Source organism: Chelon labrosus (assembly GCF_963514085.1).
Source record: "Chelon labrosus genome assembly, chromosome: 4".
Lineage (NCBI taxonomy): Eukaryota > Metazoa > Chordata > Actinopteri > Mugiliformes > Mugilidae > Chelon > Chelon labrosus.
In genome coordinates this window covers 14,459,694-14,486,369 of record NC_140340.1, presented here as the reverse complement: position 1 = coordinate 14,486,369, position 26,676 = coordinate 14,459,694, and the positions used below count along the sequence as shown (strand labels likewise).

The following is a 26,676-nucleotide window of genomic DNA, read 5'->3' as shown; positions in this document are numbered from 1 at the left end:
ATTGACGTTTGTAAATATGAACATATTAGAAAGGGAAAATCATAAAATTATTTGACAATTAATGTTACATCAGTGAACCACGTGGGTTTTTTGTTATATCCAAGAACAGACCCTTCTTATTGTGTTTTTTTAAAACTAGTGTAATAATGTTTGCGTTGTACTCAATAACTAATAATACTTCTAATAATATGTTTTCGTGTAACTTGGGGTATAGCATCATGTCCCACTGGTGTTTTACTGTAGAGGGGTGCTTTTAGGACATCTCCGGGTCAGATCCGGGAGGGGGGGGGGGTTGTGATGGGTGAAAGGGGAAAGTTCATGGGTTGCAGTTTTGTTGTCTTTGTGTAAAGGAGTGGAGCTCGATCTCACATCACTCTTCCCTCTTCCCCGAGTCCTTTCTAAACTCTCCCCCGGGTTTCTACCCTCCCGAACCTCTCCCCTTCTACCCTTACAACCCCAACCCTCCCCCCGATCACGTACCAGCGCTCGAATCAGGTGAGTTTTATTTCGCTGTTTGGTGTTTTTGTACGTGTTGTTGTGATCAGAAGTAGCGGAAAGAAATCGCGCCCAGCGAGCGGCTAGCCGCAGTTGGTCCAGCGTGCTAACAGGCCGCACGATGATGAGCACGCAGTCTCCGTACTGAACGATAGCGTTAGCTTAGCTAGCCACGGGGAAGTTTAATTCTAATGTAGCCTCCAAACGCTCCTATCTTCATTTTAGCTCACGGACTCTAATAAAAGGTGACATAACTACACTGACACGAAGGCAACTGATATTTGGTCAGCTGTTAATAACGTTGACGAATTAAGCTAACAGGATAGCGTTGCTAAGTAGCGCACGCATGCTCCATTCATTTTCCCAGCACCAGCATGCTACATTGCAAACAGGCTACCTTTAATAGTTAAATTGGCTTACTTTAAATTAAACACCGCCACCAAAGTACGCTATTAAATATAGTCTCTTCACACCAGTCATTTTTTAGGTGTATGTTTTACGTAATTAAGGTCTGGCTGGTAATGAGACGATAATTGTGCGCACATTTGTTGATAAACTTGATTCATCGCTAATGATGAGAGCATCGTTAGCAGACGAGCCATATGTTGTGTTTTTTTTTTTTTTTTTCTGGTCGCGTCGACATGGAGTAAATGCTTGTTTGCTTGCTCGGAAACAGATAACTTGTGCTGGAGCATGCCTCGGTCAGCTGTTTGAGAATAAATGCGTCCCAACTAGAAGCGTGTGTGTTTGGCACAGTGAAAGCCTTTAGCCATTTTTTTTTCTGATTCATCGTGTTCAACGCATCAGTGTTCATGAGCACTAACGTTAGCGTAAGCTATATCCCAAATGTGTTATGTGCTTTGTGATTAGGTTCATCTTTACTTCTGTAGGGACGTTTGTCTTTTGTGTAAATTAAGTTTAAGAGATTTGAGATTTGTCGTTACACGTTATTCAGAAGGATGAGTGAAGTCATGTGGCTATGCTGGACAATGAGATAACTACAAGGTGAACTGAGAGATTCAGAGGTATTTAAACTACTTTGTTGACATTTAAGTCTATGGCCTATTAGTAAAACTATGTCTGTATGCAGCAAGAGCATAGTGAGGGCAGTAGTTTATAATCTTAAGTTACAGAGAGATATTTAGTATATGTCTACTATGTACCAACACATTATAGTGGACCACTTTTATACAGAACATTTCCACATTGTCTTTCTTGGTATATAATCTGTTTGTCTGTTCCCTCCTAGATCCATCTCAGTGACCAAAGATCCCAGTTCTGTTCTGACGGCTGAGTTGCAGTTGCAGTTATGGACTCCGGTGTGATTGAAGGCGGGCTCAATGTCACCCTTACCATTAGGCTGCTCATGCATGGCAAGGTGAGGTCACCCATCAGCTGCTCGCCTTGGCTTTCTAATAGTGTGTGACGTTTTATTTATGGAAATGACGTCCCACCGGGATGTACAAAGGGCAGGGACTTTCGATGGAATGAGCAGGGGCGTTGTCTCAGTGATATGATCTTGTATCTCATACCAAAGTGGAAACGGGTTTTCGCATTCGACTCTGCTGGAGCTCCCACATGAGAGGAACATGTGAAACCCCTCCAATCAGCAGTTATGTCCTTAATCTCACCAAAATTGTGGCGATGTATTCCTCTCTATCAGTCCTCTCTGTACGATCGCAGAGGACCTTGAAAGATCAGCACGATAAATTTTACAACCAGGAGGAGTTACATTGCATTCGCCATTATCACGAATCAATCTGGCTTTCGGGTTAGAAACGTACACTTGTTGTGTCTTGGGTCTGACAGTAGCCTGTTGTTGTTGTGGCTACAAATGGTGACATGCCACGAGTCAAGAAGTCATGTCTCAAAATCTGCCCTTGAAACATCCACTTATACTGCAAGCATTTCAGACTGATGCAAAGAAAGTATTCTTCAAAAGCTCTGCTATCTTGTGGCATCTCAAATCGGACTTCATCGCTGGCTAAGCATTCGCAGGTTACAGATAACTTTGTCCGATTGCACCCTTGGTCTCACTGTGGTCAACAGCACCATCTTGAGTCTGTGTGGGTTAGTGTGGGTTAGTGTGGGTGTGTTTATCATGGGGCAGGCTATACTTTCCTCAAATTAGCCCGATGAATTGTGATGAGCAATAAATCAAAGACCGCATTCTCGGTTATTATAATAACGCATTATCATTTGATGCCATTACAATCAAAGCTCTTCTTCATGTCCCAGTGTGGTGGAATCATTTGTGAAATTTACTGCATGGTTTTTCACTGCCTGAAAATTGCCTGTGGCAAGTTTAAAAAAACATGAATCAGCCTAATGGGTCTTTTTTTTTTTTCTGTTTCAGGAAGTTGGAAGTATTATCGGGAAGGTAAGCTGCTGTTTAAGATTATTATAATTAACCAATTGTGAATTATTATTTAAAGTTTGTTTTGAGTGATATTTAAGTTGACCTTGGTGTGATTCTCTACTAATAGAAAGGTGAATCTGTGAAGAAGATGAGAGAAGAGGTGAGGTCTTTCATACCCATTACTTTGCTATAATTATGACACTGTACAACATTAGGTTAAAGTCACCATTAATCAGTAGATTTGTGCAGTGTTATCCCCAGATTTCTTGCTTTAACTCTGTACTTTTGTCTTTAGAGCGGGGCTCGCATCAACATCTCTGAGGGCAATTGTCCTGAGAGGATCATTACTTTGGCAGGTCCAACCACTGCCATCTTTAAAGCATTCTCCATGATCATTGAGAAGTTAGAAGAGGTCGGTCCCAATTTGTACTGGCTAATGCATTCACCAAATAACCAGTCCAATCCCAAACTGGACTAACACACATGTTCTTATTGTTGCCAGGATATAAGCAGTTCAATGACAAACAGCACAGCCACCAGCAAGCCCCCAGTGACCCTACGCATTGTGGTGCCCGCCAGCCAGTGTGGCTCCCTCATTGGGAAAGGTGGCTGCAAGATCAAGGAAATTCGAGAGGTGTGCATAATGAACAGCATGTAATGTAAATAAATGATGTGAACTGCATTGCCTTCAGCTTTTGCGGACTGTCACCTTTTACTTTACTTTAGTTATAATGAAAAACTGATGAGACATTTCTGATCTCGTATCGCTCCATTTGTGTGTTCCAGTCAACCGGTGCTCAGGTACAAGTGGCAGGAGACATGCTTCCCAACTCCACGGAGCGTGCCATCACCATCGCCGGCACTCCTCAGTCAATAATTGAGTGTGTAAAGCAGATCTGTGTGGTCATGCTTGAGGTAAGTGAACTCTGAAAGCAGTGACTCAAATGAATTGACTTTTGTCTTAATAATGTGAGATAATGTGAGCTCTAAGGTTTCAGTTGCTGTTTGTTGGGTTTGGACTCGGGGATATCTTGAGCTGATTGAATGGATTCTTATATTGTGCTATTTTAATGATATTTTCAACACTATAGGACTATACAAACAATTTAGCTGCAGGTACCCTTCTTATCTTGTATGTCAGCACAGGCGTTAATGGTTTAATATTTATTTTGTCTCCTGTACAGTCTCCCCCTAAGGGGGTCACTATCCCCTACCGACCCAAGCCTTCAGGATCCCCCGTCATCTTTGCAGGCGGACAGGTACATATGACACTTCAAAGCAACACAGGATGGTGTTGTGCTGTTTTTATTACCACAGTCTTTCTATCGCTGGTAGATACATATTTGATGATGCAAGCTACTCAAAATAAGTTCATGAAAACTCCAATGTTAATACTGGTATATGACTTGGCAAGATCACAATAGTTGATAGAGGGTTTTGGAAGGTATTTAAGTTAAGAAAACCGTTGTAACAAGATCCTCCTGTGCTAACTGTTTGAAGTGAGCATCAGCAACTTCTGTACAAAAGGTTTGGCCTCGATGCAGTTTGTTACAGGGCCTTGTTTTTGTGTAACTCCCCAGAGTTTGTTTCATTGTTTGAAGCATTAGGTTTCATGTGGCCCTATTTCCTCACCAGTGTTTGTCTGAACCAAAACGCTTACTGATGCTTGTTGGCCTAACTTTACAAGCTCTTTTATCTTACTAAATACCTATTTTTCCTCCCTACTTCTTGTTTTCCTTTACTGTAACAGCTCCTAAGATACTCTCTTTTCCTAGATATGTGGAGACTTTGGACAAGACATATGCGTTGAACTGATTTAGTATGAGTACAGATGAGGCTTTAATGTGTTTGAGTCTTCAGGAGATATTTCGCTGTCAGGTGGAGAAGTGAGTTTCCCGACCAAATCCGATGTGAGGCCTATGAAAGCTTTGTTTTCGTTTGTTTCAGGCCTATGCCGTACAAGGACAGCACGCGATTCCACAGCCAGATGTAAGTGCAGTAGATATTTCTACATGACCCTGACCACTCCCTCCCATAATTACAGCTCTTCCAAACTGTGCCACCGCCCACACAACGTTTTGCAGCCTGTAACTGTAGCTAAACTTGCCCCTAATTTGGTTTGGTTTTACCCTTTACTGACCTACAATTATTATTACCACTCCTGTTTTTATTAACAATATAAAGAGCAGCAACATTACGTTCCATCACATTTGTGTAGTTCGACCGTTGACTGGCAGACACTTGTTAATTAAACTGCCATTTGTTGTTTGTGTCCAGAATCTCCACTCTTCCATGAATAATAATCTGTTCCTGCTGCTCACTCTTTTCTGTTTTCTGTTGTATCCCTTTTGTGCTGTGTCTTGTTTCACGTGATGTCTCGTTCATTAGTCTGCCCCAGATAGATGCATTGTTCTTTCTTTTTTATTTTTTTTTCCCTCCTCCTCCATTATTTATATGTGCTCTAGCCACTTGTTGCTTTATTCAATTAATCTTTCTCTCTCTTTTTTTTTTTTTTTTTTTTTAATGAGTTCCAACAGGGAGCATTGGATGTGATAGATGGTAAATGATTAGACTTACCTGCCACTGACTGTTGGCGTCAGATCAGCGAACAACCAGCCAGATACATGATATAATAATGGCGACATGTATATAGTTCAAATCTGTTCAATTCAAAATTTGTTTGCCATTGCTTACAGGAGTAAAAAGGCCTTTATAATCGAGATAAACATTTAATATCTTGCTTAAATGTTCAATTTCATCTATTGTAGACAAGTGATAAAACACACTGATTGTCAGACATCAGTGATCCGTGTAGAGCTTTGTGCAAGTATAAGAAATGTACACACAGCGGTATTGAGTGATGTGTGTGAAATCTTTTTTTTTTTTTTTTTTTGCTTTTCTTTGTGTAGCCGTCTGTACTGACTGTGGTTTTTGTTCTGTTCTTCCCTCTTCCTGTGTTTTCCCATTTCCTCTGTTTCTCTCCCTGCCTCCTCTCTCACTCTCACAGTCTTCCTCTGCTGCTATCTCTCCACAGCTCACCAAGCTTCACCAGCTGGCTATGCAGCAGAGCCCCTTCCCCATCGCACCAAGCAACCAGGGATTTACTGGTATGCAGCACATAGAACGCAACATTTGTGGACCGAACACATACAATCAATGAAAATTAGGCGAGAATAAACATGGTACAGCTAGGATGGAGATAGTGGCAAGATGAAGATTTACTATTTGTCTTCTTCAGACATTTAGTAGAGTCACAGAAAAAAGTAAAGGAGATGAATAAAGTTCAGTCAGTAACAAGTATTTAAATAAGGAGAGGTTTATATGATTATACAAAGGAGATTTATGTGTGTGGATGAAAAGATTCAAGATTATTTGGCCATGTGGGTGTTATTATATAAGGAATTCCTACTTCTGCCAGCTGACGCTATGAGAAAACGCATGTAACTGTTTTATTCTTTTTTGGTTTTCAAAAGTTATATCATTCTGTAATCTTGTCCTGTAAACCAGATGACTTTTAAAATGCAGAAAGAGTGATTTCATACTCTTTCTGTCCGCTACACTGTTTTCCCCTATAGTGTATGACACTGTACATAATGTACAGTACACGTGTAATCCAGTATATTTTTTTTATTCAGATGTTTTGTGGTGAAGCTAATGCATACTGGCTTGGGTTTAGTGGAAGACAGTCAATGCGAGTATCAACAGCATTACATGACGTCAGTCAGTTCATTGCAAATTTATACCATTGTCTTAAAAATCAACTTGCCTGGTGGCATTTGTGCCGTATTCACTTGAGTAACTTGCCATTTCAGTTAGTAGTTGTCGGCTTTAATGCACATTTATAAGACGTTTTCTCATTTTCTCTGTCAGGAATAGATGCTTCTGCTCAGACCAGTTCTCATGAGATGACCATTCCAAATGATGTAAGTCCCTTTTTATCCAAGAAGTCACTTCATATCAGAATTAAAACTTGTTATTCTATACATTTATTAGTGGTGTGTTAAAGGGGACCTCTGTGGGTTTACATGTCTAGACGAGGACTGCTGAAAATGTCAGCAAGTAAAATAAAAAGTTGAACTATTGGTGGTCATGTTGAATTATGGGTAATGTAGGCACAAGGTTTTGACATTCATGTGCACTGATGTTTATCCCTTTTTTAATGTGAAATCAGTCGTATTGGAACAGCAAAATTGTAAATCTTTTGCAAGCACAAACCCCTGTAATGACAGCCTACATTTATGAGAAGCACGTGTTCATTACCTTCATGTCTAATAACTTAACTTTCTCCCGATGCAGCTTATTGGGTGCATCATCGGCCGCCAGGGAGCCAAGATCAATGAGATCAGGCAAATGTCGGGTGCCCAGATCAAGATTGCAAATCCAGTGGACGGGTCGACTGACCGCCAGGTTACCATCACAGGCTCGCCAGCCAGCATCAGTCTGGCGGAGTACCTCATCAACGCCAGGTGAGATAATCAATCACAGTATCTCCAAACAGATCGATTCAGTCGTGGGATTCAGACCATCAGAGCATCGTATAAGCTGTGTATAGATTCTGAATTTGGTGCTATTGTAACGTCCCACGTGTCTTTATAGCTTCAGTTTATGTGCAGATTTAAATGACTTATGAGTTAATGGCGTTGTTTAACTTCTGCTAATCATCACTTTGGTGTTTGCTTGCTGTCTGTCAGTCTGCACTTGTGTTGATTCCCTTCTTCTGTCCTTTACTTCCTCATTGATCCGTCACTGGAGATGTGATTATTCTTTCCTTTTTGATTTTAATTGATGCATGGATTACTAGTGATTCTTTTTGTCTTGTGTTTTTGAACACATCCCTAAGTGATTTTTCTCCCCCTACACCTCACCACATTCCTCCTCCTATCCCGAAAAACCCCACCCTCCCACTCACTCATTGCTCACCAGCCTGCCCTGTGACCCATCCCGACTGTGTTGTCCCTCTCTCCTTGTCTCTTTCTACAGTGTAGAGTCCTCTAAACCTCCTCCCTCCTCCTCCTCCTTGAACCCTGAACAGAGCAGCCTGTGCCCTTCCTCCACCTCTACTACTACTACTACCACTACTACTACTACTACCACCACCTCCTCTGCTGCTACCTCCTCCTTCTCTTCCTCCTCCTCCTCCTCTTCCTCCTGTGTGGTGCCCCCCACAGCCTCCATCCCTCTGTCCTTGTTGGCTCCAGGGCCGCCTCCTCCCTCTTCTTCCTCCTCCTCTTCCTCCTCCACCGATTCCCTGCTCCCCAGCTCTCCTGCCTGTGTGTCAAGTCTCCTCAGTCTCAAGCCCCTCCCTCTCCTGGCCCTCCATGTTGTCAGCGGGGCCAGTAACCCCGCACACCCAATCCCCACTGAGCCGCCCAAAATCGCCCCAGAGCTGGGCTCCAAGTCTAAAAGGCGAAGGCTCTCCCCTTACTAACGAAGGAAACATAAGTCATCTACTACTAAAGTGCTGACAATGCTCTTCTGTTGTCCGTACCTGCACTTGCTTTTGTATCTGGCTGTGCCATGCCTCGCTTACTACAGAAAACAGCCCATTGTTATAAAGCCAGAAACCTGGTTGATGCCATATTTATAATAATAATAAAAAAAAAAAAAAGAGATACCTGTACCTGTAGTCTCTTAAAGAAGTGACACGATGAGCGCATTATATTTTCTAATGACTTTGAACTTAGCATGGACAGTGAATCATTTCACTGATTTACTGAAGCATTTCTCTCTTTGTGTAAGCTCTGCTCAGGTAGCGGCTCCCTCTTTAAGATGTCACCTTGTATTTATGGGAATAGTTTTCTTGTAGTGGATTTTAAGTGACTTTTGTTAGCTGTCATAATGGAGTGTATCAGGATTTATTTACTTTTTGGTTATTTAAGAAACAGATGTAATTTCAAATACAATAAAAAAATAATAAAAAAAATAAATCAGCCCTCAGGTATCAAAGCCACCAAATCATCCTTTATGTCGTTTTATTGGGGGGGAAAAAAATCCTTTTCTAGCATAGCTCCATTAACAGAATAATTATTTTCTTGCTCAAAGTATTCAGTGAGAAGCTTTAAAGGCTCCGTTGTATCTTTTCAGTAGGAAGCTGCAGCAGCTTGTTAGCTTAGCTCACCATAAAAATTGGAAACCGGAGGAAACAGTTAGCCTGGCTCTCATCAGAGACGACAGTATCTGCCCACCAGTTGCCAGGCAACCAGCGGAGCCTGCTAGAGTTTGCCACGTAATCTGTAATCTGTCATTTTCACGTTAACGTGCTAATTGGCGAGCTTTAGAGGTGAGACTTTGGTAGAGTTTGTCGTACATTTGGAGTAGAGCTGCGATTGTTACGTTTACAGCGGTTTAATGGTTCTATTGTTAGAATAATAAAAGTTTGCCTTATTTCTTCAAAATGAATTTACTGTTCCATTTGTTTAAATGTGTAAATGGATTGCTTTTCTTTGCCATATGTAATAGTAAGTTCTGACTCTTGGTCAGACAAACAAGACATCAGAATTTATTACACTCTATTTTCCAGTATAGTCTGACATTTTCTAAACTAAACAATCAAGAAAGTAATCAGCTGATCAATAAATGCTAATAATTAGTTGCATCTGTACTTTGGAAAGAGCCTTTCTTGCTGTTTCTTCCTGTTTGCTGTCTTTATGCCAAGCTGAGCTTTTCCTATAAACGTGAGCGTGGTATGACTCTCCTCATCTCACTCTTGACTATTTCTTTAATGCAACCTCTTTAAATATCAGTTTTTATCATCTGTTTGTTGTGGAAAGTTTTAAGTAATCAGACATCTAGCTGTCTTTTTTTTCTCTATCAGAGCATAATCTACCTGATGAATAAATCCAGATAGTGTCCTCCTAGAGGATTTTATAATAACAATGTAATGTACAGTAAATGATATATTACCGTTTATCTTGTCTGTCTGATTGCATGCCTTACTCTCTCTCCCTCCCTGGTCTCCGGGTGTCTCTCTGTCTCTCCAGGCTTTCCTCTGAGGCCACAGGACTGGCAGCCAACTGATAAGACACTGCATCTGCACTAAATCTCACTTTTATATCATCGGCTACCATAAAGCAGTCAATGCAACTATCCAACTTAAGAGTTTATATATTATGCCGCCTCTTCCTCATTTAAAATCATGTCACCACCCCTTCGCCACCGATTTGATTCTCTTGACTTTATTATTTATTTTCTTTGTTTTTTTTTATTATTTTAGTCAGACGAAGCAGCAAACAGTTATATTTTTAATTCCCCCCTTTTCTGAGTCGAGGTTTTAATAATTTGTAATATTTTCTTCTTTTCATGACGAATTTCTCGCTCTCTTCCCTTTCCTTTCTTTGCCACTGCAGAGGAGTAGAGTTGAAAAAGCTCTGAATAGGCATATAGATTTAGTTCTGTACAGTCGAGTTTTTTTTCTTTAAAAAGGAAAAAGACAAAAAAAAAAAAAAAAAAAGGTATCAACAGTAAGAATAGAGTGACTGTTTTATTCTGTTTATATACGGCTCCTGTTTTTTCCTCTCCCAGTTCCACCGGCCCGTTTCATGTTCATGCTTACTGGCTTTGAGTAAACACAGCATCCTCCCACTTTGTCACCTCTTCTATTAAAGTGCTTGTAACACGGATTACACTTGTGTCACTGACAACCACACGTAGTTGTACATGCACTGTCACCTGTTATATTAGATCACAAATGTTCTAACACTCCCAACGTAATGAATTCAGATAATTTAAAATGTCTATTATGTCATGTTCCCTTTTTTTTTTTTTTCTCTCCCCTCCACGTGTCATTCCTGTTTTTTTCCCGCCCTCCTGGTCCTCTGAGATCATGTGTTGATATTTTGCTGGGATGGGAGGTTTTTGGGGTATGGGCTCGCCTCAAGGGATCTGAAGCAGAGGGTTGTCCTCGCTTTTTTTGTAAAGACTGATATATACTAAAAAAAAAATTTGTTTTAAATGGAGGAAATATTATTTTTTAATCTACCAAAGGGGGAGGGGGGGTTAACTCTTGGACACTGACTGATCTGTCTATTAAATGTGATGAGGCTGAGAACTGAAATCGCTGATGCTCTGGAATTAGACAAAGAAAGGGTTGCGAGTTAACACTAGTTTCCTGCTCTTTGCTTTTGCTCAAGTCAGAATTTATTTTATTTTGCAGGAAAGGAAAATAATAAAAAAAAAAAAAACTTTTGTGCACGTTTTTTGAGACTGTTGACCTGGGTGCCACAACATTGTTTAAAAAATAAATAAAGATGTGAAATGCTCAAACCACAAATCATCTTGAGAATTTATTTTTTCTCCCTGTTTAAAATAGAATAAAAAAAAAAAAAAAAAAAACACAAGTTGAGATTTTACACGTTTGGTTTTATTTTAAATTTCTTAAATATATTTATTGTACAGTTACAATAATGCAGCATTTAAAATAAATAAAAAATAAAAATAGCGCAGTTCATGAGGGGATGTTTGAAATCAACATGTCGAACGTAAGCACCTCCACGATTGAGACACTAGAGGGCAGTAGTTTTGCTTTTTGGCAACATTTTATCCCGCAGGAGGATTTCTAGCTTTAAACCTTGGGCGGGGAGGAGAGGGAAGCTCTACAAATGTAAACTCTTAAAACATAACACCTGATTTTAACGTAAGAACAGCTGCCTTTTTTTGTTTCTAGCTTATTGAGTCTGACCTGATCGGTTGTGGATTAATGGGAACAGGATGTAGTGTGCTGTTGTACAGTCAGATTGGAGCATGTCCTCTTTAAGAAGGCTTGTCAAGGGACACAAATACATAAACACCGGAGTTTGTTCAGATGGAGCTCTTAGACATTAGTGAGAATGAGACGGTCCAAGTTTTCAGCTCCTGAGGGCTCTAAACTAATGTGTGGGCTTGGAGAACTTCCCCATCATAAGCTCATGTTGAGTGTAGCTTGTAAACGGGGCAAATCACGGTACCACACGCCTCAATTTTGGCAGAAAAAAAATGCAAACTGGTCAATTTATTTCCTCTTGACACCGAGTAAGAAGTCAAGGGTGAACTGCCTTCTTGTGTGATATTCCTGCCAAATATAAGACAGTGACTGATCTGTTATTTCTAAAATACACAATATGGAGGATGCAAAAAATGGGACATAGATTTATTTCTTTTTTTTTTCTTTTTTTAAATTTCCAATAAACAATATGGCCACACCATTCAATGCTCAAACTGAGTGAGCGTAACAATGATTCAGATACCCAGAGACTTCTTTAGGTGTTTTGTGTCCCCGTCATACATTTGCCTTCAGTCATTTAACTGGAGTGTTTAAGTGTCTGCTAGAAATCTGAGGTCTTTCTTTTGTTGCATTTGTTCCTCCGTGGTCCCTGTTCGATTATATCCAATAAGTTATCCTTACTTTTTCCACCAGCATGCTGTTTTGATGCTATATATACACAACCCTCAAATGTTCCAAAAAGGGATTTTTCCAGACATTTTAATACAGTAAACACTGCAATACTTTTTTTTCTTTTTTTTTTTTTTAAAAAGCCCGTCTCCTCTTAATAAATCCAGCAGGCGCACCAGAGCAGACATATTGCTTTTTCTTTGTTCACATGTTGTTCCTCTCGTCGGCTGTGTTTTGAATCTCTTGACATGAACAGCAGCTACAGTACATTCTACTACCATAAGCTTTTTGAGGTTCAAATATAATAGTGCCACCTAATTAGAAACATCAGCACCTTAAATTATACAATCTCACGTTTTAAAAAATTTGTTCATTTTACAACGTCACATATTTACACTGATAATAAAAAATGGAAAACGCTGACGATCCATGACACGGATATAAGTTAAAACGAAAAAATGTAAACAACAAAAATCGGACGTAAACAATGATTTCTGAATGAATTCACTGAAAGTAATAATAAATAAATTAGTGCATAATGTGTCTAAAGGAAATGCGATATGACACGAGGATTGCGAGGAAATCGGCATGTTTCCTAAATTAAGTGCAACAAGCAACATCGGTGATGTTGGCGATTAAAACGTCACAGAAGCCCTGAAATAATTTCATATGACACGATGTGAAATAATATGACACGCTTTCATGACGGAGATGAAAATAGAAAACTGATAGTAAAGACATTAACAGACATTTAACGGCCTCTTTGACCGAGGCCTCTGTTGCTGAGGTGTGTTTTTGCAATGCTGATTTTTGGGCCTGTTGCGGTGGGTTGTTGCTCTGTCAGCTGGGCAAGTGCCCCAGTTCAGTTCCACAACCCTGTGATGTATTTATCTCAAAACAAACATTTTTCCAGGATATCAGGTTTTTGAGAATGCAGGTCTTTGCTTTGTGCATCTCTAAAATGTCCCTGATGGTTAGAGGTATTCAGAGGCCAGATCTGCAGGTGTTTGAGTGGGCTGAGGTGTCAGGCTTTCACCAGTTGGTTGGAGGTTGGCTGGGCTCTGCACTGCAAGAATGGTCCAGCTCTGCACTGTCGCAGTCCGAGTCATCGTACAGACCCTGGTTTGGAGAAAAAGCGTTAATTATCCGAGTAAGAACATCCACAAAAGGGCGACGCATCTTAGTAACTGACAGCAGACTTGTTTAATTATCTCTGTAGCACCTCTCTGTGCTACAGTCACCATCCAGACTACTTTTTCGCGTCTTTCCGTCCGCCTACCTCATAATTATGGTCATTTGAAGCGAGCTGCGTTTTGACTTGTCGTAGGATAGCCTCCTTTTCAGACAGCCCGTCGGAGCCCAGCTGGGTCGGGTCGGACGGGTCGGCGGGAATCTCTGAACCCTGAGACAGCAGGTCGTCGCTCTTGTCGTCCAGACGCTCGTCGGTGTTGGTGCTGACCACGTCGGGCGTGCCGCTGTGGGAGTGGTCGGTCGTGTTTCCCTCCTCGCCGTCCGAGACCGATAAGTTCTCTGAGCTGAAGGTCGACAGGGACTGGCATTTGGTGATGCTCACGGGCCGCCTGAGTGGGTACAAAATGGGAGAGTGTACATATTCATGAAGTGTGAAGAAAGAAGGCTGAAAAATGACATACACAAAGAGGCATATAGACTTTTACAGCTATTCTTAAGTTGTAGATGTAGGAGCCGCTATTCTTAAGTTTAGTTGTTGGTGTGATTTTAAAGACGCACTGATTATTTTGTGTGTCCCGCTTGTACAGAGCTTCGAATAATGTTGATTTCTTGTGCTGTTAATTGGGAACTGGGACACATCTGCACAGATGTTTTTGGCAACTATGCAGGGAAATACGTGAGGTTAAAAAAATATATAGCGAGTTAGAAGAGATGTGGCTGGTTTAATGCCTTTAGCTCAACCCTGAAAATGGATTTTTTTGAGGTTTTCATGGGCGTAAAAGTACACTTTAAATATACACTTTCAAGTATGTACTTGTGGACAGCTAAAAATATAAAAACAGTTCAATTATTATTTGATGTGCTCTGACTCGCATGATGCACAGTTCTTACCGCCTCCTTGGCAGCTCCACTTCACTGTCCACTTCTCCTTCCTCCTCCTCTGAAGACACTCCACGTCTCTGTGGAGAAATTTGCCAATGATTTTATTCAGTGTGTACACTAAACAAGAGCAAATGTACATTAATTAGACTTTTTCCAGGCGAGACTGAGCAGCAGTGATTCACACCTAATGAAGTGGCCTGTAATAAAATGTGGATAAATTGTGTCTTTCCACCATCGTTTGTAGTTTTTGCGTGTGATCCTAATTTGAGTACACCTAATGGAGTGAAGGTGATTATATTTGGCAGATTAACGATAGAAAGGTTTTGACTACTGGACTACAAAACAAATTTTCATATGGCAGCATTTTACAAGCAGTTATGAATTCTCACACACTTGTTACCCACTGTAGCAACAAATGAAATCCAAATGGTTTGATTTCCCCAAAGCATCTTCCTGCTAATTAATCTTTGCTCCCTTTTAACGCAAAAGTCAAAATGATTTTGTGAAACTGGGTCACAGTAAAGAGCACTCGCTTCCGTTCAAGTCTCACCTGACTGCGTGTGACTGCTGCTCTGTAGAGCAGTGCTGCAGGTGTGAGCCGCTGACTTCTGGGTGAGCGCGTGATCACCGCCCCATCCTCCTTCTCCTCGCCCTCGTGGGGCGTGCGAGGGTTCCCAAGCACGGATGCCCTGCCTGCAGCAGCTCCTCTGCCGCACGGTGAGTCGGGGCTGCTGGAGAACGGAATAGACGCCGCGTCCTCGCTGGGCGTGTCGCTGCGTGGGGGTGTTTCTGCAAGGTCGTCAGCGCCTCCGCCCACGTCGGGGCCCTCCTCCAGACCTTCAGTCCTGCCCTCTCCCAGCCCGGCTGAGGCGCTCTGGCTTCCCGCTCTGTCCAGCCCCGGCCTCGCCTGCCACTTCCTCCGCCCTTCGGCCTCCAGTGTGGTGGAAATGAGATCCGGGCTGGAAGAGGACATCTTCTTGAGCAGCAGGTCATGCTGCAGGCCCCTGAGGGCTGCACTGGGGTCTAGATGGTGCTTGCTGCTGGGAACAGACGACGTGGCATTGACCATTGCTAAAGATGAAGACAAAGTGGCTTTCAGCTGAGCCAAGTCTCCACTGCTGCCTTTGCCGGCCTTCCTGTAGCGAGGTTTTCCTCGGCGGGAGCGGCCAGGGGAGGTAGAGCCCTTGTTGGGGATTGTGACCTGGGTCATGGACGAGTCCAGTTTGGGGAGGATGACCTCTGACTTCAATAAGTCTGGCCTGGAAGCGACAGAGACAGAATTCATTTAAAAACGAGGAGGAAACCTCGGCTGCTTTCTAGTTCATCACCTGCCTTTCTCACCATATAAACTACAGAATAAGACTAATTGTCTTCATATTTTTGTGAATATCAGTATTTTCCAACCCTGGAGTCCACCCTGAAGACCACTACTCCCTGCTAAGCGTGTAGTAGTTCTCTAACAATCATGTAGATGCAGCTTGATGAAACCAAATCCGAACATAAATGCTGTTTCTTCCTCGCTGGCTCACCTCTTGCTGTGCGAGGGCAGCTTCTGAGGCACGTTGCGTTTCTTCATGAGTTTCTCCATCGAGTTGGAGGAGGCCGACTGTCTGGAGCTGTGGTGCTTGAAGCAGCCCGGGTACTTCTTGTCCAGCGACTGCTCCCTCCTGACATTTAAACACAAAGCTCTTTTAATGGATGTCAATGGATACTGAGCACGGCGATGAGAGGAGCACTTTGTAAAATGCAGTGGCCTTGTGTGTCTAGATGTAATGGCCATTCACTTCACATTTCAGGTTTGAACTTTTCCGTGGTCTTTCATTACGAATACTTAACCGGCTCTGATGAATAAAAAAAGCTTTTAGCGCCGTCTGTTTGAATGAATGAAGCCCTACATTTGATCGTTTTACAGTCGGGTAAATTTTGAATTTATCAAGCTTTGTTGTCTGTTAGCCTGAAGAGAATATAACAGCAATTCAGTCGTCATACTTGAGCAGCTCTTTCTCTTTGATCTCCAGCTGTAGCATGATGGCATTGAGCTCCATGTAGAGATTATTGGCTCTCTCCAGTTTCCTCTCATAGTGCTCCCGGATGTCCAGCGCATGTCTGTGTGGAGAGGAAAGTGAGACGGATGCTGGCAAAGATATTCATCTACAGCAACTACTATTATGTTACAGATTTAAGTATATGAAACATTTTTTCTTTAGTATATAATAAGCAATCATCTCTGCGAGCACTACTTCCTCCTTTATCCCAAATAAACGCATTAAATTTGCTCTTGTACAATTAATAAGCCTTCAGTGTTTCCTGCATAACTAACCTGAGTTCTTCTCTGCGCCGCTTGATGAGCTCCTCGTCCAGCCTGTGGATGCACGTCCCCTCAGACTTGATCTTCTCAAAGTGGTGCCTCACCTCGTCTCTCCACTCGGCCTGCCGGGACACATAAAACACAGCCATCAGAACAAGAGTTAACGTCTCACAGCGACTGCACATTTCCCACGTCTACAGATAGAAGTAGTGCTGACAAGCATTCAGCCAGTTTTAACCCACAAATGGGATCCTCTTTATCATGTAATAGTACTACAACCCCTATTACTATGTCCTTTAATCCCAATGCTTCTGCCACCACATCTATCTACAGCCTTAATGCTGATCAGTGTGCATGTTTCTGGGAAAAAAAGAAATCGCCATCGAAGGAACTAATCATAAGTCTACCGTATATGCATATGCAGCAATTAATATATCTAGTGCCGCCTTTAATGACTGCCAGAGTAAGTCACAAATTAGTATTTTATACTTGAAGATAAGGAGAAAATCTGACGTAGCTAGCTAACTCCAGCTAACTGCTATCACAATTTTCTAATCACTTGATTTTAACCAAATTGCACATTCAGAAAATGCAGCCACACATGTGTTAGTGTCTGAGATAAGGTAAAATGAACAACAAATGATATCAATGCCGAGAGTAAACGTTGTTGCACCTTGATCTAGTATAAAACAGAATGCTCTATGACTAAGGTTTGTTTGTATCAGTGAAACAAAATCCATTAGGCTGTCAGATGATCACCAATACACAGAGAGAGAGAGCGAGCAATACTGAACATGAACTGACATGACATGGTTAAAAAAAAACGCCGTGTGGGCATCTTCTTGTACACAGTGGAGCATGACAGCTGTTATCTGATACCTGTCATATCAAAGGACAAAGGAAGTGAGATTTATGAGCGTGTGCATGTGCGTGCATGTCTATGTGGCTCTCGTGCGTGCGCGTATATCTATGCACAAGAGATGCTCTTCTTATTAAGCTAATGGACTCTGCGCACACTCCTCCATGTCTCCAGTCCCCTCTTTCTGCTCTCTCTTTGCTCTCTGCTCCCTACCATTAAAGCAATCAATACACTCCAGCAGCAAATGCTTCTTTCTAACGTCACAAGAAAAATCCATTATGGGCCAGAGAGGAGAGAAATAGCGGGGAGGGCTGCAGGGGGAAGGGGGACCGGGAGAAATAAAGGATCAAGGATAAGTGGAGTTAGTGAAAGAGGTTTACGTTTTGCATCATGAGATGTAGTGAGAGGTAAAAGCAGCGGACTGCTGCAAAGACAAAATAAAAATCGATCTTCTGCGTTTGTGCGCACAGCCGTGTCCCTTGATTATACATGCTTGAGTTATAAATGGAGGTCCTGCATGGCTGAACAAAAGACATATCTTCTACACAATTACGCTTTTCCACATGTGTCCATCATCTACTGTGGGCTGCCATGGCCTAACACATTTGTCGTGTGCTTCCATCCCCCACCGGGTCTCAGGTAGACACACGTCCTCCTTCTCTATCCCGCTCTGATATGACGGAGGTAGAGAAAGGTTGTCCCCTTGACCGCACAACAGCACTCACATGCGACAAGGAACAAAGACAGAGGAACCAACAATAATATGTTGTGACTGGAAGGACAGGTATTATTAGTGGACTCCCAAGGGGCCTGGGGCCCCAGTGCAGCTGCACGCTCTCTGCACTGCATGTAGTTACTGCAGCACACTGGAAACAAATGGCAGTGGCGTGACAGCAAAATGACTATTAGTGATGCTAGCTGCTGTTCATACAAGGTTTCCTGTCAAGAGATATATAGAGCTAATGTGGACTTCATCTAATGGACATTTATTTAATAAGAGAGACAGTGATTTGAGAAATGGTGGTTCTCAACTCCATTTTTCTGCAGTTACACATAAACAGTATTTGTGTGGGATTTAATTCTAATTTCTGTCTCGTCTTCGACACTGACAAATAATATGAAATGAAAAAAATCTAATTAAGTGAAATTAAATAGGGGTCATGGCTGGGTTCACACTCTTATCTATCTTAAAACAGTACTGACATGTCTTAATGTACAATGAACTGTTTATTGCTTCCAAGTTTCTCGTGTAAAATTAAAATTAAGCTTCAGAAGTCCGACGAATCAGGTATCTTCCATTTAGTTCCATTTTTCTGCAGCTCACACACTTGATTTGTTTAACAGGATAAAGAACACTTACCTGAGATTGAAAGTAGGTCTCTTGCGGGGTCGACAATATATCTGCAGAGGCGATGTCCAGATGCAGGAGAATCTGTCGAAAGGAGGGTCTGTTTCTGGGCTTGCAGTTCCTGTAAAGAGTGGAAATAAATTATTTTATTTCCAAAGCATCCAGCTTATCAGATTCTATTTTATTCCTTCCTCCTCCTCTCCTCCGCTCTCCTCCCCCTTCCTCACCAGCATTGCCTCAGGAGCAGTTTGAAGCTGTCTGGACAGCCTTCAGGTACAGGCAGCTGCAGACTGTTGTTGCCGACTCCCCAGATGATCGCGGAGGAGTCCACATCCTTGTAGGGCACCTCTCCCGTCAACATCTCCCACAGGACGACGCCGAATGACCTGCAGAGGGACGTGGCACATTTTCTGTCAGACACGCTGGCAAAGATGTGAAAGGCAGACGAAGGAACATGTCACACTTTTAAGTTTGTGTGAATAAATGCTGCTTTTTGAAACACTGCTGCAGCTGTTATATTTAATGGATATTTAAAAAATACAGTTGCAAGAAAAAATTTATTTAAATCATGTAAATATTATTGTCATAGGTCAATTTATGTGGCACCTGATTAATGTAAAAAAATAAAATAAAATAAATAAAACGGTACATTGAGCTTTTATTTTAAATTCCCTGCTCTGCTTTTAACACTGTTTGTGGTGTAAGAGCAGAAGAGCAGGACCGTGGGGATGGTAACTAAGAAAAGTCTGTTGCCGGTGACTCCGCGCGTTGTTATGGTGACCGCGTATAGTATCCAAGGTGCCTATAGCGCGTAGCATCGAGGGTGCGTGTGATATTCTGTTTACATGTGTATTTTTAGAATCCCTCCACCTCCGCCACGTTTATGATTCATCGTGCACAAGAAGACAAGAGTTGACTTTAAGGCACGGCATCTATCCCCCCCACCCCCCACCCACACCATACCTTACAAAATGACTTCTATGAGAAGGTTACAACCAATGATGTGTTTCTATACAAAATATAATTCAGGAGGCCGAGGAAGGAACACTTCACATCTGTCCTGGTGATAGGAAAAGAGGGGAATTCTACTCATGTCATCAAATAATTATCTGATCACTTCATACAGCAGGAAGCATTAGCTATAGAGCATAAGGATTTTGCTAGTTACTGTAGGTATTTGGTTCCAACGCAGTTCACAAAAACAAATCAACATTTTTTATTTTTTTTTTGTAGCTGCACACATATTTAAATAGTCCAGGCTGTGTTGATAAGAAATATATCTTACAGTATATGGCAAGAGAGCTGGGAAATCAGTAAAATGAAAGGAGTGGCCGTGACGATAGAGGGCTAATATGTGGGGTCTGTTAAAATGTTAAATTTCAGTAAGCCAGCCCTGTGAGCTATGTTTCCATGGTAACAATCAGCAACACCGACTGGTTAATAACATAAAAAAAATAAAATAAAATTAGAAACTTTTCAGTCTCCAGTGACCGTTTGCATATTTGCACTTTTTTTTTTCTTGCCAAAGGAAATTATCCTGAGCTTGAATCAAGAGTTGGCAGGGGTACTAAGCCTAAAGTCCTTGAATTTTCACAGTTAATAGTTCTTGTAAAATTCTTCCAAATGCAGGATTAAAAAAAAAAATATATCTTAATTTCCACAGAAGTCACAGACAACAACTCTGTGCAATAGATTCCTTTACAGTTCTGTCTGAAAAATGAGTTTGATTTAAGCCGTCGTCAAAGTCTGTTACTGAGAAACTGAGCCCCGGTGTTAGAGTGTGACAGTTTTGTGTTTCGCTGTACAACGGTCCTCTCTTTGTACATTCTTAAATATACACAATAATTAACTTGTAACCAATTATACGGTGCTTCATGAACAGAATTTAATTTGGATTTTGACCTGAGTGGTGAGCTTGTATCACCTTCAGTGTTTATATGTTGAATTTCAATCCTTGTTTTCTCACTGAAGAAATATGCCAACACAAAACAGCACTAAACACGTACAACACACGGCAGCTCTTAACCACGGCCTCTCCTTCTCACTTCTGTTTTATTTTTTTGTGGACTACTGTTAAGTGATTTGCATAAATTTAAACAAAACTGCACAGTACACACCCATGCTTTGCTTTCTTTCTACATCAAAAGCTTTTTAATCCTATTTTCACTTCTCTGCTAATGCACTGCTGGCTCTGGGCCAAACCATCCGTAGGCTCGGAAGGTTATTCCAGCCTCTCCTGAGCACTGCAGCATCTGGCAAATCAATTATTAAATTAGCCAGCGTTCCTTTCAGGACAGAGAGGAAGACTGATGGAGGGATGCAGTACAAGGGGAGAGAGAAAGAGGCTGAGAATGCAGTGGAAGGGGGGAGTCCGGGGCTTAACATAGGGCAACCCATCAGATGTGGCCCAGACCCTATAGAATTTCATGTAATGAGATATTGTACATAATACTGAATAGATTTTCTGGAAATAGGATCCTTCACTCTCCAGTGTAGTCAACATCGAGTAATGAGATTCTATGGTGATTCAGAGACATGATAAGACAAATCATGAGGGAGATTTGTCAAGAGCAGACAGTTTGGGACACCTACCAAATATCCACCTTCTCTGAGACAGGTTCGTTGCGTATGACCTCGGGAGCCATCCAGGCCACGGTCCCCGCAAAAGACATCTTAGTGCTCTTGTCGCTGAGCTCCTTGGACGTGCCGAAATCAGAGATCTTCACTGCGTCGTCGTAGGTGATCAGCATGCTGGAATTAAACGTTAGATTTCTCAGGTTTGTATTTACCTTAAATTCATCTCTGTACAAACAGGTAAATAAAAAAATTTACAGTTTATTTGGTTTGTTATCATTGACCAGTTAGGCCATTTGGGAATTATACTTATGCCTAAACTGAGGGTCAGGACCACCATTGCAGGTCACAAGATGAATCTGAGGCTTTGAGGGTTAATTAAAAGGATAGGAAAGTAGAAGTAGTAGCTTTTTGTATATTGCTGGGTCTCCTTTATCGATTTGTAACCCTTGTACTGTCTTTCCAGGGGACTAAATACAAGGTTCTAACACTAAATTCAAACCGATTTGTCTTTTTAATGTGGCAATGTGAGTAGTCCGAGCTTTAAATGTAACTCTCCAGTGACCTGCTTGTCCCGACATTGTCCGTTACATTAGAACCACTTTTTAGAGCTGCAGCCAAACAGTAAATATTTCCCAGGTCTGTACGACTCACTTGGGAGACTTGAGGTCTCTGTGGATGATCTTGTGGAGGTGAAGGTAGTTCATTCCCCCAGCGATACCCATGGCCCAGTCCATGAGCAGGGACGGCGTGATCTTCCTGCCGGCTCTCAGCACCTCGTACAGCTGTCCCTGAGCGCAGTACTCCATGATGATGCAGTAACATGGAGCCTGGGTACAGATACCTCTGCAAGAGTGAAGCAGAATAAACAGAGTGTTGTTACAGTGACTGCTAGGAAAACTTGAAACTGAACTACTTTCATTGCTGATCTTACAATGTCCTTAGAAAATATTGCTACCATCTAAGCTAACAAATGATTTTCAAAATCTATTAAAACTTGAACGCCCAAATGTTCAACTCAAGTAAGTATGTTCCTTACCTGAAAGTGATGATGTTGGGGTGTTTGAGCTTCCGCAGGTGCTTGATGTCTGTTTCCTTGATATTCCGCACTTTCTTCACGGCCACCTCCTGTCCGTGCAGTTTGCCGAGGAAGACGGCGCCCTGGGCTCCGCTGCCCACCCACTGCAGGTCCGATATCTCCTCAAAGGGGATTTCCCATGCTTCTGAAGTGAGGTGGCAAAGAGCTTGGTGAGTTCATCTGCATGGTAACATGCCAGTTGTGGATAAAGAACAGAGTGGCGGTCGCACGGAGCTTCTACAGACTGTAGATCAATTACACCAGCGTCAACAATGAAACTACGCTGCTGTTTAACATCCACCTGCCAGACTATCAGGCCTTCTAGATTTTAAAAATTGTCAAATGAATTTATTTTGTCTTTTTCCACACTAGTATTGAGGTTCTATGCACAACATGTCAGCAAGTTAATCCAAGCACTTTGGTCCAGACTAGCATATCCCAACAGCTACTGAAGGGTTTGTTATAAAACCTAGACAGACAATCACGGTCACCTGGATGACGGACGTTAAGGACTCTCATGATTCTCTCTCCTCTTGTGCCACCATGACATTTGTAGTTCAGGGTAAAAAATTATTGACAATTTATAGCTTACATGAGGTGTGAGGACATTTGAAAGTGTCAAATAACAGTGGAACAGTTAAGAGCCCTTCAAGATAAATGCTGAAGAGTTTTTGACCAGATACAAGTAAAATAAATGACTGTGTCCTCATTAGCAGGGGTTAGCATGCTCTGCAAAGCATCAGTGTGTTGTTCCCTATTAGCATGCTTTAGCTAGGCCCTCCTCTGCCTAGTGTTAAAGAGCCGTTGTAAACTCTTGGTCTTGTTTTTCTTCTTGTGATACTATACAAACTACGTTGGTAACGGGGCAACCCCACCACAGGTGGTGCGGCACTGAATTGAAAGGTTAAACTCTGCTGTAAGCCTCGACACAGAACCACAGCTGATATCTTGTTCTGTTGCTGAACCTCACCTTAACCTAAGACTAGAGTGTGGCACACAGACGGGGAACTATAATCTCCTGTGGGTAATTCTCCCTCAGCCTCCTAAATCCAGCTTAGCGCCATTGTTGGGCTGACGCAAAAAACAAGGGTCCAACGTTCATGAGGGGGTAGAAAGAAAGGAGGGGATTTGAGAGCCTGATGGCGAATAGAGGGGCGGAAGGGTAGCAGTTCCCCGCGGGTCAGCGGGGGTCCATGTGGCTGGAGACAGGCTGTTAATACAGAGAAAATCTACAGCCCACTCTGCTGCTGTTCTTAACCCCCGGAAAAGAAGATTCAGACACATTTGTCATATTAATAAGGACGATATGAATGATTAATGCTCTGCTGTGACTGATTGAGGGCTCAGTCTCTAATGAGCCCTCAATCAGTCACTGGATATTCCACAATAAAGACATAAGGCCACATCTGATACGTCACTATCCTCAGGTCTGCTTTGTTTGATGTGAAAAATTGTAGAAATTGCGCACATCACCAGACGCCCCACCGTCCTTCACAGTCAATAAAGGACCTACAGTTCTCCTGCTTTATACTGAGATACATTGTTACCTCTAGTCAAAGCTAAAGAAAAGGGTATTGTTATATGGCGGGCAGGCATTCAGTTGCAACAACCCTATTTATTTCACTTTTATAATATCCGTTTTGCTCTCGTCAGTGTGTGTGTGACTCCCCGCGATGGCGCACAGAGGAGGGGAGCAGCGAGGTGCAGATGGGCTGGGAGTGATAACAGCGCAGGATGAAAAGGAGAGGAAGGGAGACAATGAGGGACGGAGGGAGAGGGGGGAGTAGAGGGGAAATGTGGAAGTCAAACGGGTGATAAAATATCTGGAAGCCGTAAAGACAAGGAGATGCATAAAACTGCCAGCTTCAAGCCTGATGTGTGACGCCGTATTTATTTTATCAAGTTTGTATTTGGCATCTCATCTGACTATATGTGCTCATGTCAGAGCTGGATATTAAGTGTTTTTATCTGAGGGTGCGTTTGTGCGTGCTCGCCTTCATCCTTGGGCGCGTGGTTGTGTGTGTGTGTGTGTGTGTGTCATGGTTTGCGTTAATAGAGATGAGAGGCGCGGGGTCAGAGCGTGGCCATGCATAATTCATGAAGCAGATTTGGCAGTGGAGTCTCAGGGGAGCCCTGCGCTATTGTAGTGGCTGCAGACATAAACAACACGGCGTCACGGGGAGCTAGTTTCACTGGGGGGGTGGTAGTAGGAGGTGGGCACATGCAGGCAAAATGATGGAGGTGGGTGAGAGGGGGATATCAGGGGGAAATAAGCCCTTTGCAGCTTTGATAGAGTCTCCTTCTCTGGCTGCAGCTCGTTCACGTCAAGGGAAGTGTTTGTTTACAACATGGCCTTTGTGGGAGTCATTTTTATTTTACCGACTGTTTAATGTAATTAAACTGGGGAGAGGATCATTTAATTAACATATCAAAGCTTCACACTAAAATTAAATGGAAGCTAGTGGTTGCTTTTATTGGAAAACTAAAAGCAGCCATTGATCGTAGTGTGTATAGACTATAGAAATTAATGTGACTACTAGACTTACCATCCAGGTCATGTTTGTGCTCTGTGGAGTAAGCTTTGCCAATCATAGTCCAGACAGGGCGCAGGCACCCAAACAACCCCTCCAGAAACCCTCCTCCCCCTCCCGTAGACTGGCACTGTAGCCTGGCGTCATCGCATGCATGGCTCCTGACCACAGATCTGTCCATCTCCTGCCCCTCTCCCTCCGTCCTTCCGGGACTCCCATCGTGCTCGTGGAGCTTCAGGACGCTGTTGGCAAAGTGCTCCTGTTGTTCCTCACCAGGTGTCTGGTTGTGTCCAGCAGTCTGCCCCTCTCCCCCTCCACCCCCGGGCTCGACAGCACCTCCAGTGTCTATGGAGAGGACGTTGCGGAGGACACACTGGGTTGGGGTCAGGTCCATTTCCGGGGTGCAGGGGGTTTCGGCATCGAGGCGGCGAAAGGATGGGGGATCAGAGAGGGGTGTGTTGAAGCCAGAGAGAGAGGGTGAAGGGGCACGAGGTTCATGAATGAGCGCCATGAGGGACTGACTGGAGAACTGGGAGCCTTGATGAGACCACAGAGAGGAGGAAAGAAAAAGAGAACGGGATATTATTATAAGTGAAAGCTAAAATTACTATATTACCCCCTGAAAGTTGTTAATAAATGCTCATTTAGCTTAATATTGAGTTTGCAGATGATTGCTTAAGCCTATTATAAGTAGCTGTTGTTACTGAGTTAGTATACGCATGCGTCAGAGCTTGGTCCAGTGAGTCTGACCCAAGCTTTGAGCTGTAATCAGAATATTCAACATTTCTATCCTCCTTAGGTGCAAGTTTTTTGTGGTTTTGTTGTTGAATATGGAGAATATTGCTATTTTCTACAAAATAAAAACAGATTTTGCACACAGCAAACAAAATAGAATTAAAAAAAATACGCTGTTTATTAAGAGATGATAAATACGAAGGAAGAAGTTCCTGCATAATTCAAAACATTCATCATTTTTGTGATTATTTGCAACATATTTCATAATCTGACAGGTACAGGTGAAGGTGAGAGTTATAACTGTACATGTGCTATGTGGTCCGGGCGCTGACATTAACTGATGTCTAAAGATATCGAAGGCAAGAATGTGAATCAGGATGTATGGATAAAGGACAAAAGATCATCCTGTCTTGCCCATAAATCAGAGAAAGCACTAGCTTTGATTAAGTGCACTGTAAATAATGTGAGAACCCCCTCTTGGGCTCAACTGACAACCTTGTACAGGCCCCACAGCATCGGACTACCTTTATTAATTCGTTTCCTGACATTTGACAGAATATAACAAACATACAGTAGCTTCTCATAGCTTCTGATGGAACATGCACATGATTAAACAAAACTAGTGCTCCACAGGCCAAATGGCAGCCACAGCTGGTTATTTATATCCTACTTTTAGGATATTAAAATGGATACGGTTAGACGACGGCTGAGAGATAATGAGGGAATTTTTACTGGATTCTTCAAAGGTTTACATTTCTCCAAGGACAGCAGCGCACGCACGATCAGTGGAGAACGAAAATGCATTATTTCTTGGCAGAGTCTCTTCTGATGAGATCCACTCCCCCTCTGCTGTCCCTGACAAGCACAACTAAGAGGTGACCGCTTGTATATGTTCACAAATCAGAATCCACACGATTATATAGAGCACAGAATAATTATTCCAGTAAAT

General features: G+C 42.3%; 2 protein-coding genes across 7 annotated transcripts; one reads left to right on the top strand and one right to left on the bottom strand.

Annotated features, from left to right (window-relative positions):
* The first annotated feature begins 339 nt into the window (after positions 1 to 339).
* LOC311486402 (poly(rC)-binding protein 2) lies at positions 340 to 19,170 on the top strand. 6 transcript variants are annotated; one of them, XM_084542229.1, is made up of 13 exons: positions 340 to 495; positions 1,745 to 1,873; positions 2,852 to 2,875; positions 2,982 to 3,014; positions 3,150 to 3,266; positions 3,357 to 3,488; positions 3,641 to 3,769; positions 4,039 to 4,113; positions 4,802 to 4,843; positions 5,862 to 5,961; positions 6,725 to 6,777; positions 7,151 to 7,320; positions 19,040 to 19,170. In XM_084542229.1, the coding sequence occupies exons 2-13, from the start codon at positions 1,805 to 1,807 to the stop codon at positions 19,059 to 19,061; spliced, it is 966 nt and encodes a 321-aa protein (XP_084398355.1). In that variant the 5' UTR covers positions 340 to 495; positions 1,745 to 1,804; the 3' UTR covers positions 19,062 to 19,170. The 6 variants fall into 6 exon arrangements, with proteins under 6 accessions (XP_084398355.1, XP_084398356.1, XP_084398354.1 ...); XM_084542230.1 differs by lacking the exon at positions 19,040 to 19,170 and adding an exon at positions 9,835 to 10,473 and having other exon boundaries at positions 5,889 to 5,961; XM_084542228.1 differs by lacking the exon at positions 19,040 to 19,170 and adding an exon at positions 9,835 to 10,473.
* Positions 13,101 to 25,503, bottom strand: LOC311486401 (mitogen-activated protein kinase kinase kinase 12-like; the record flags this gene model as incomplete). Its single annotated transcript, XM_084542227.1, has 13 exons — positions 13,101 to 13,340; positions 13,501 to 13,801; positions 14,304 to 14,371; positions 14,845 to 15,553; positions 15,824 to 15,961; positions 16,284 to 16,400; positions 16,615 to 16,724; positions 18,822 to 18,930; positions 19,037 to 19,195; positions 21,402 to 21,560; positions 22,038 to 22,229; positions 22,423 to 22,606; positions 25,008 to 25,503. The coding sequence occupies 13 exons, from the start codon at positions 25,501 to 25,503 to the stop codon at positions 13,254 to 13,256; spliced, it is 2,829 nt and encodes a 942-aa protein (XP_084398353.1). The 3' UTR covers positions 13,101 to 13,253.
* Positions 25,504 to 26,676: the final 1,173 nt, after the last annotated feature.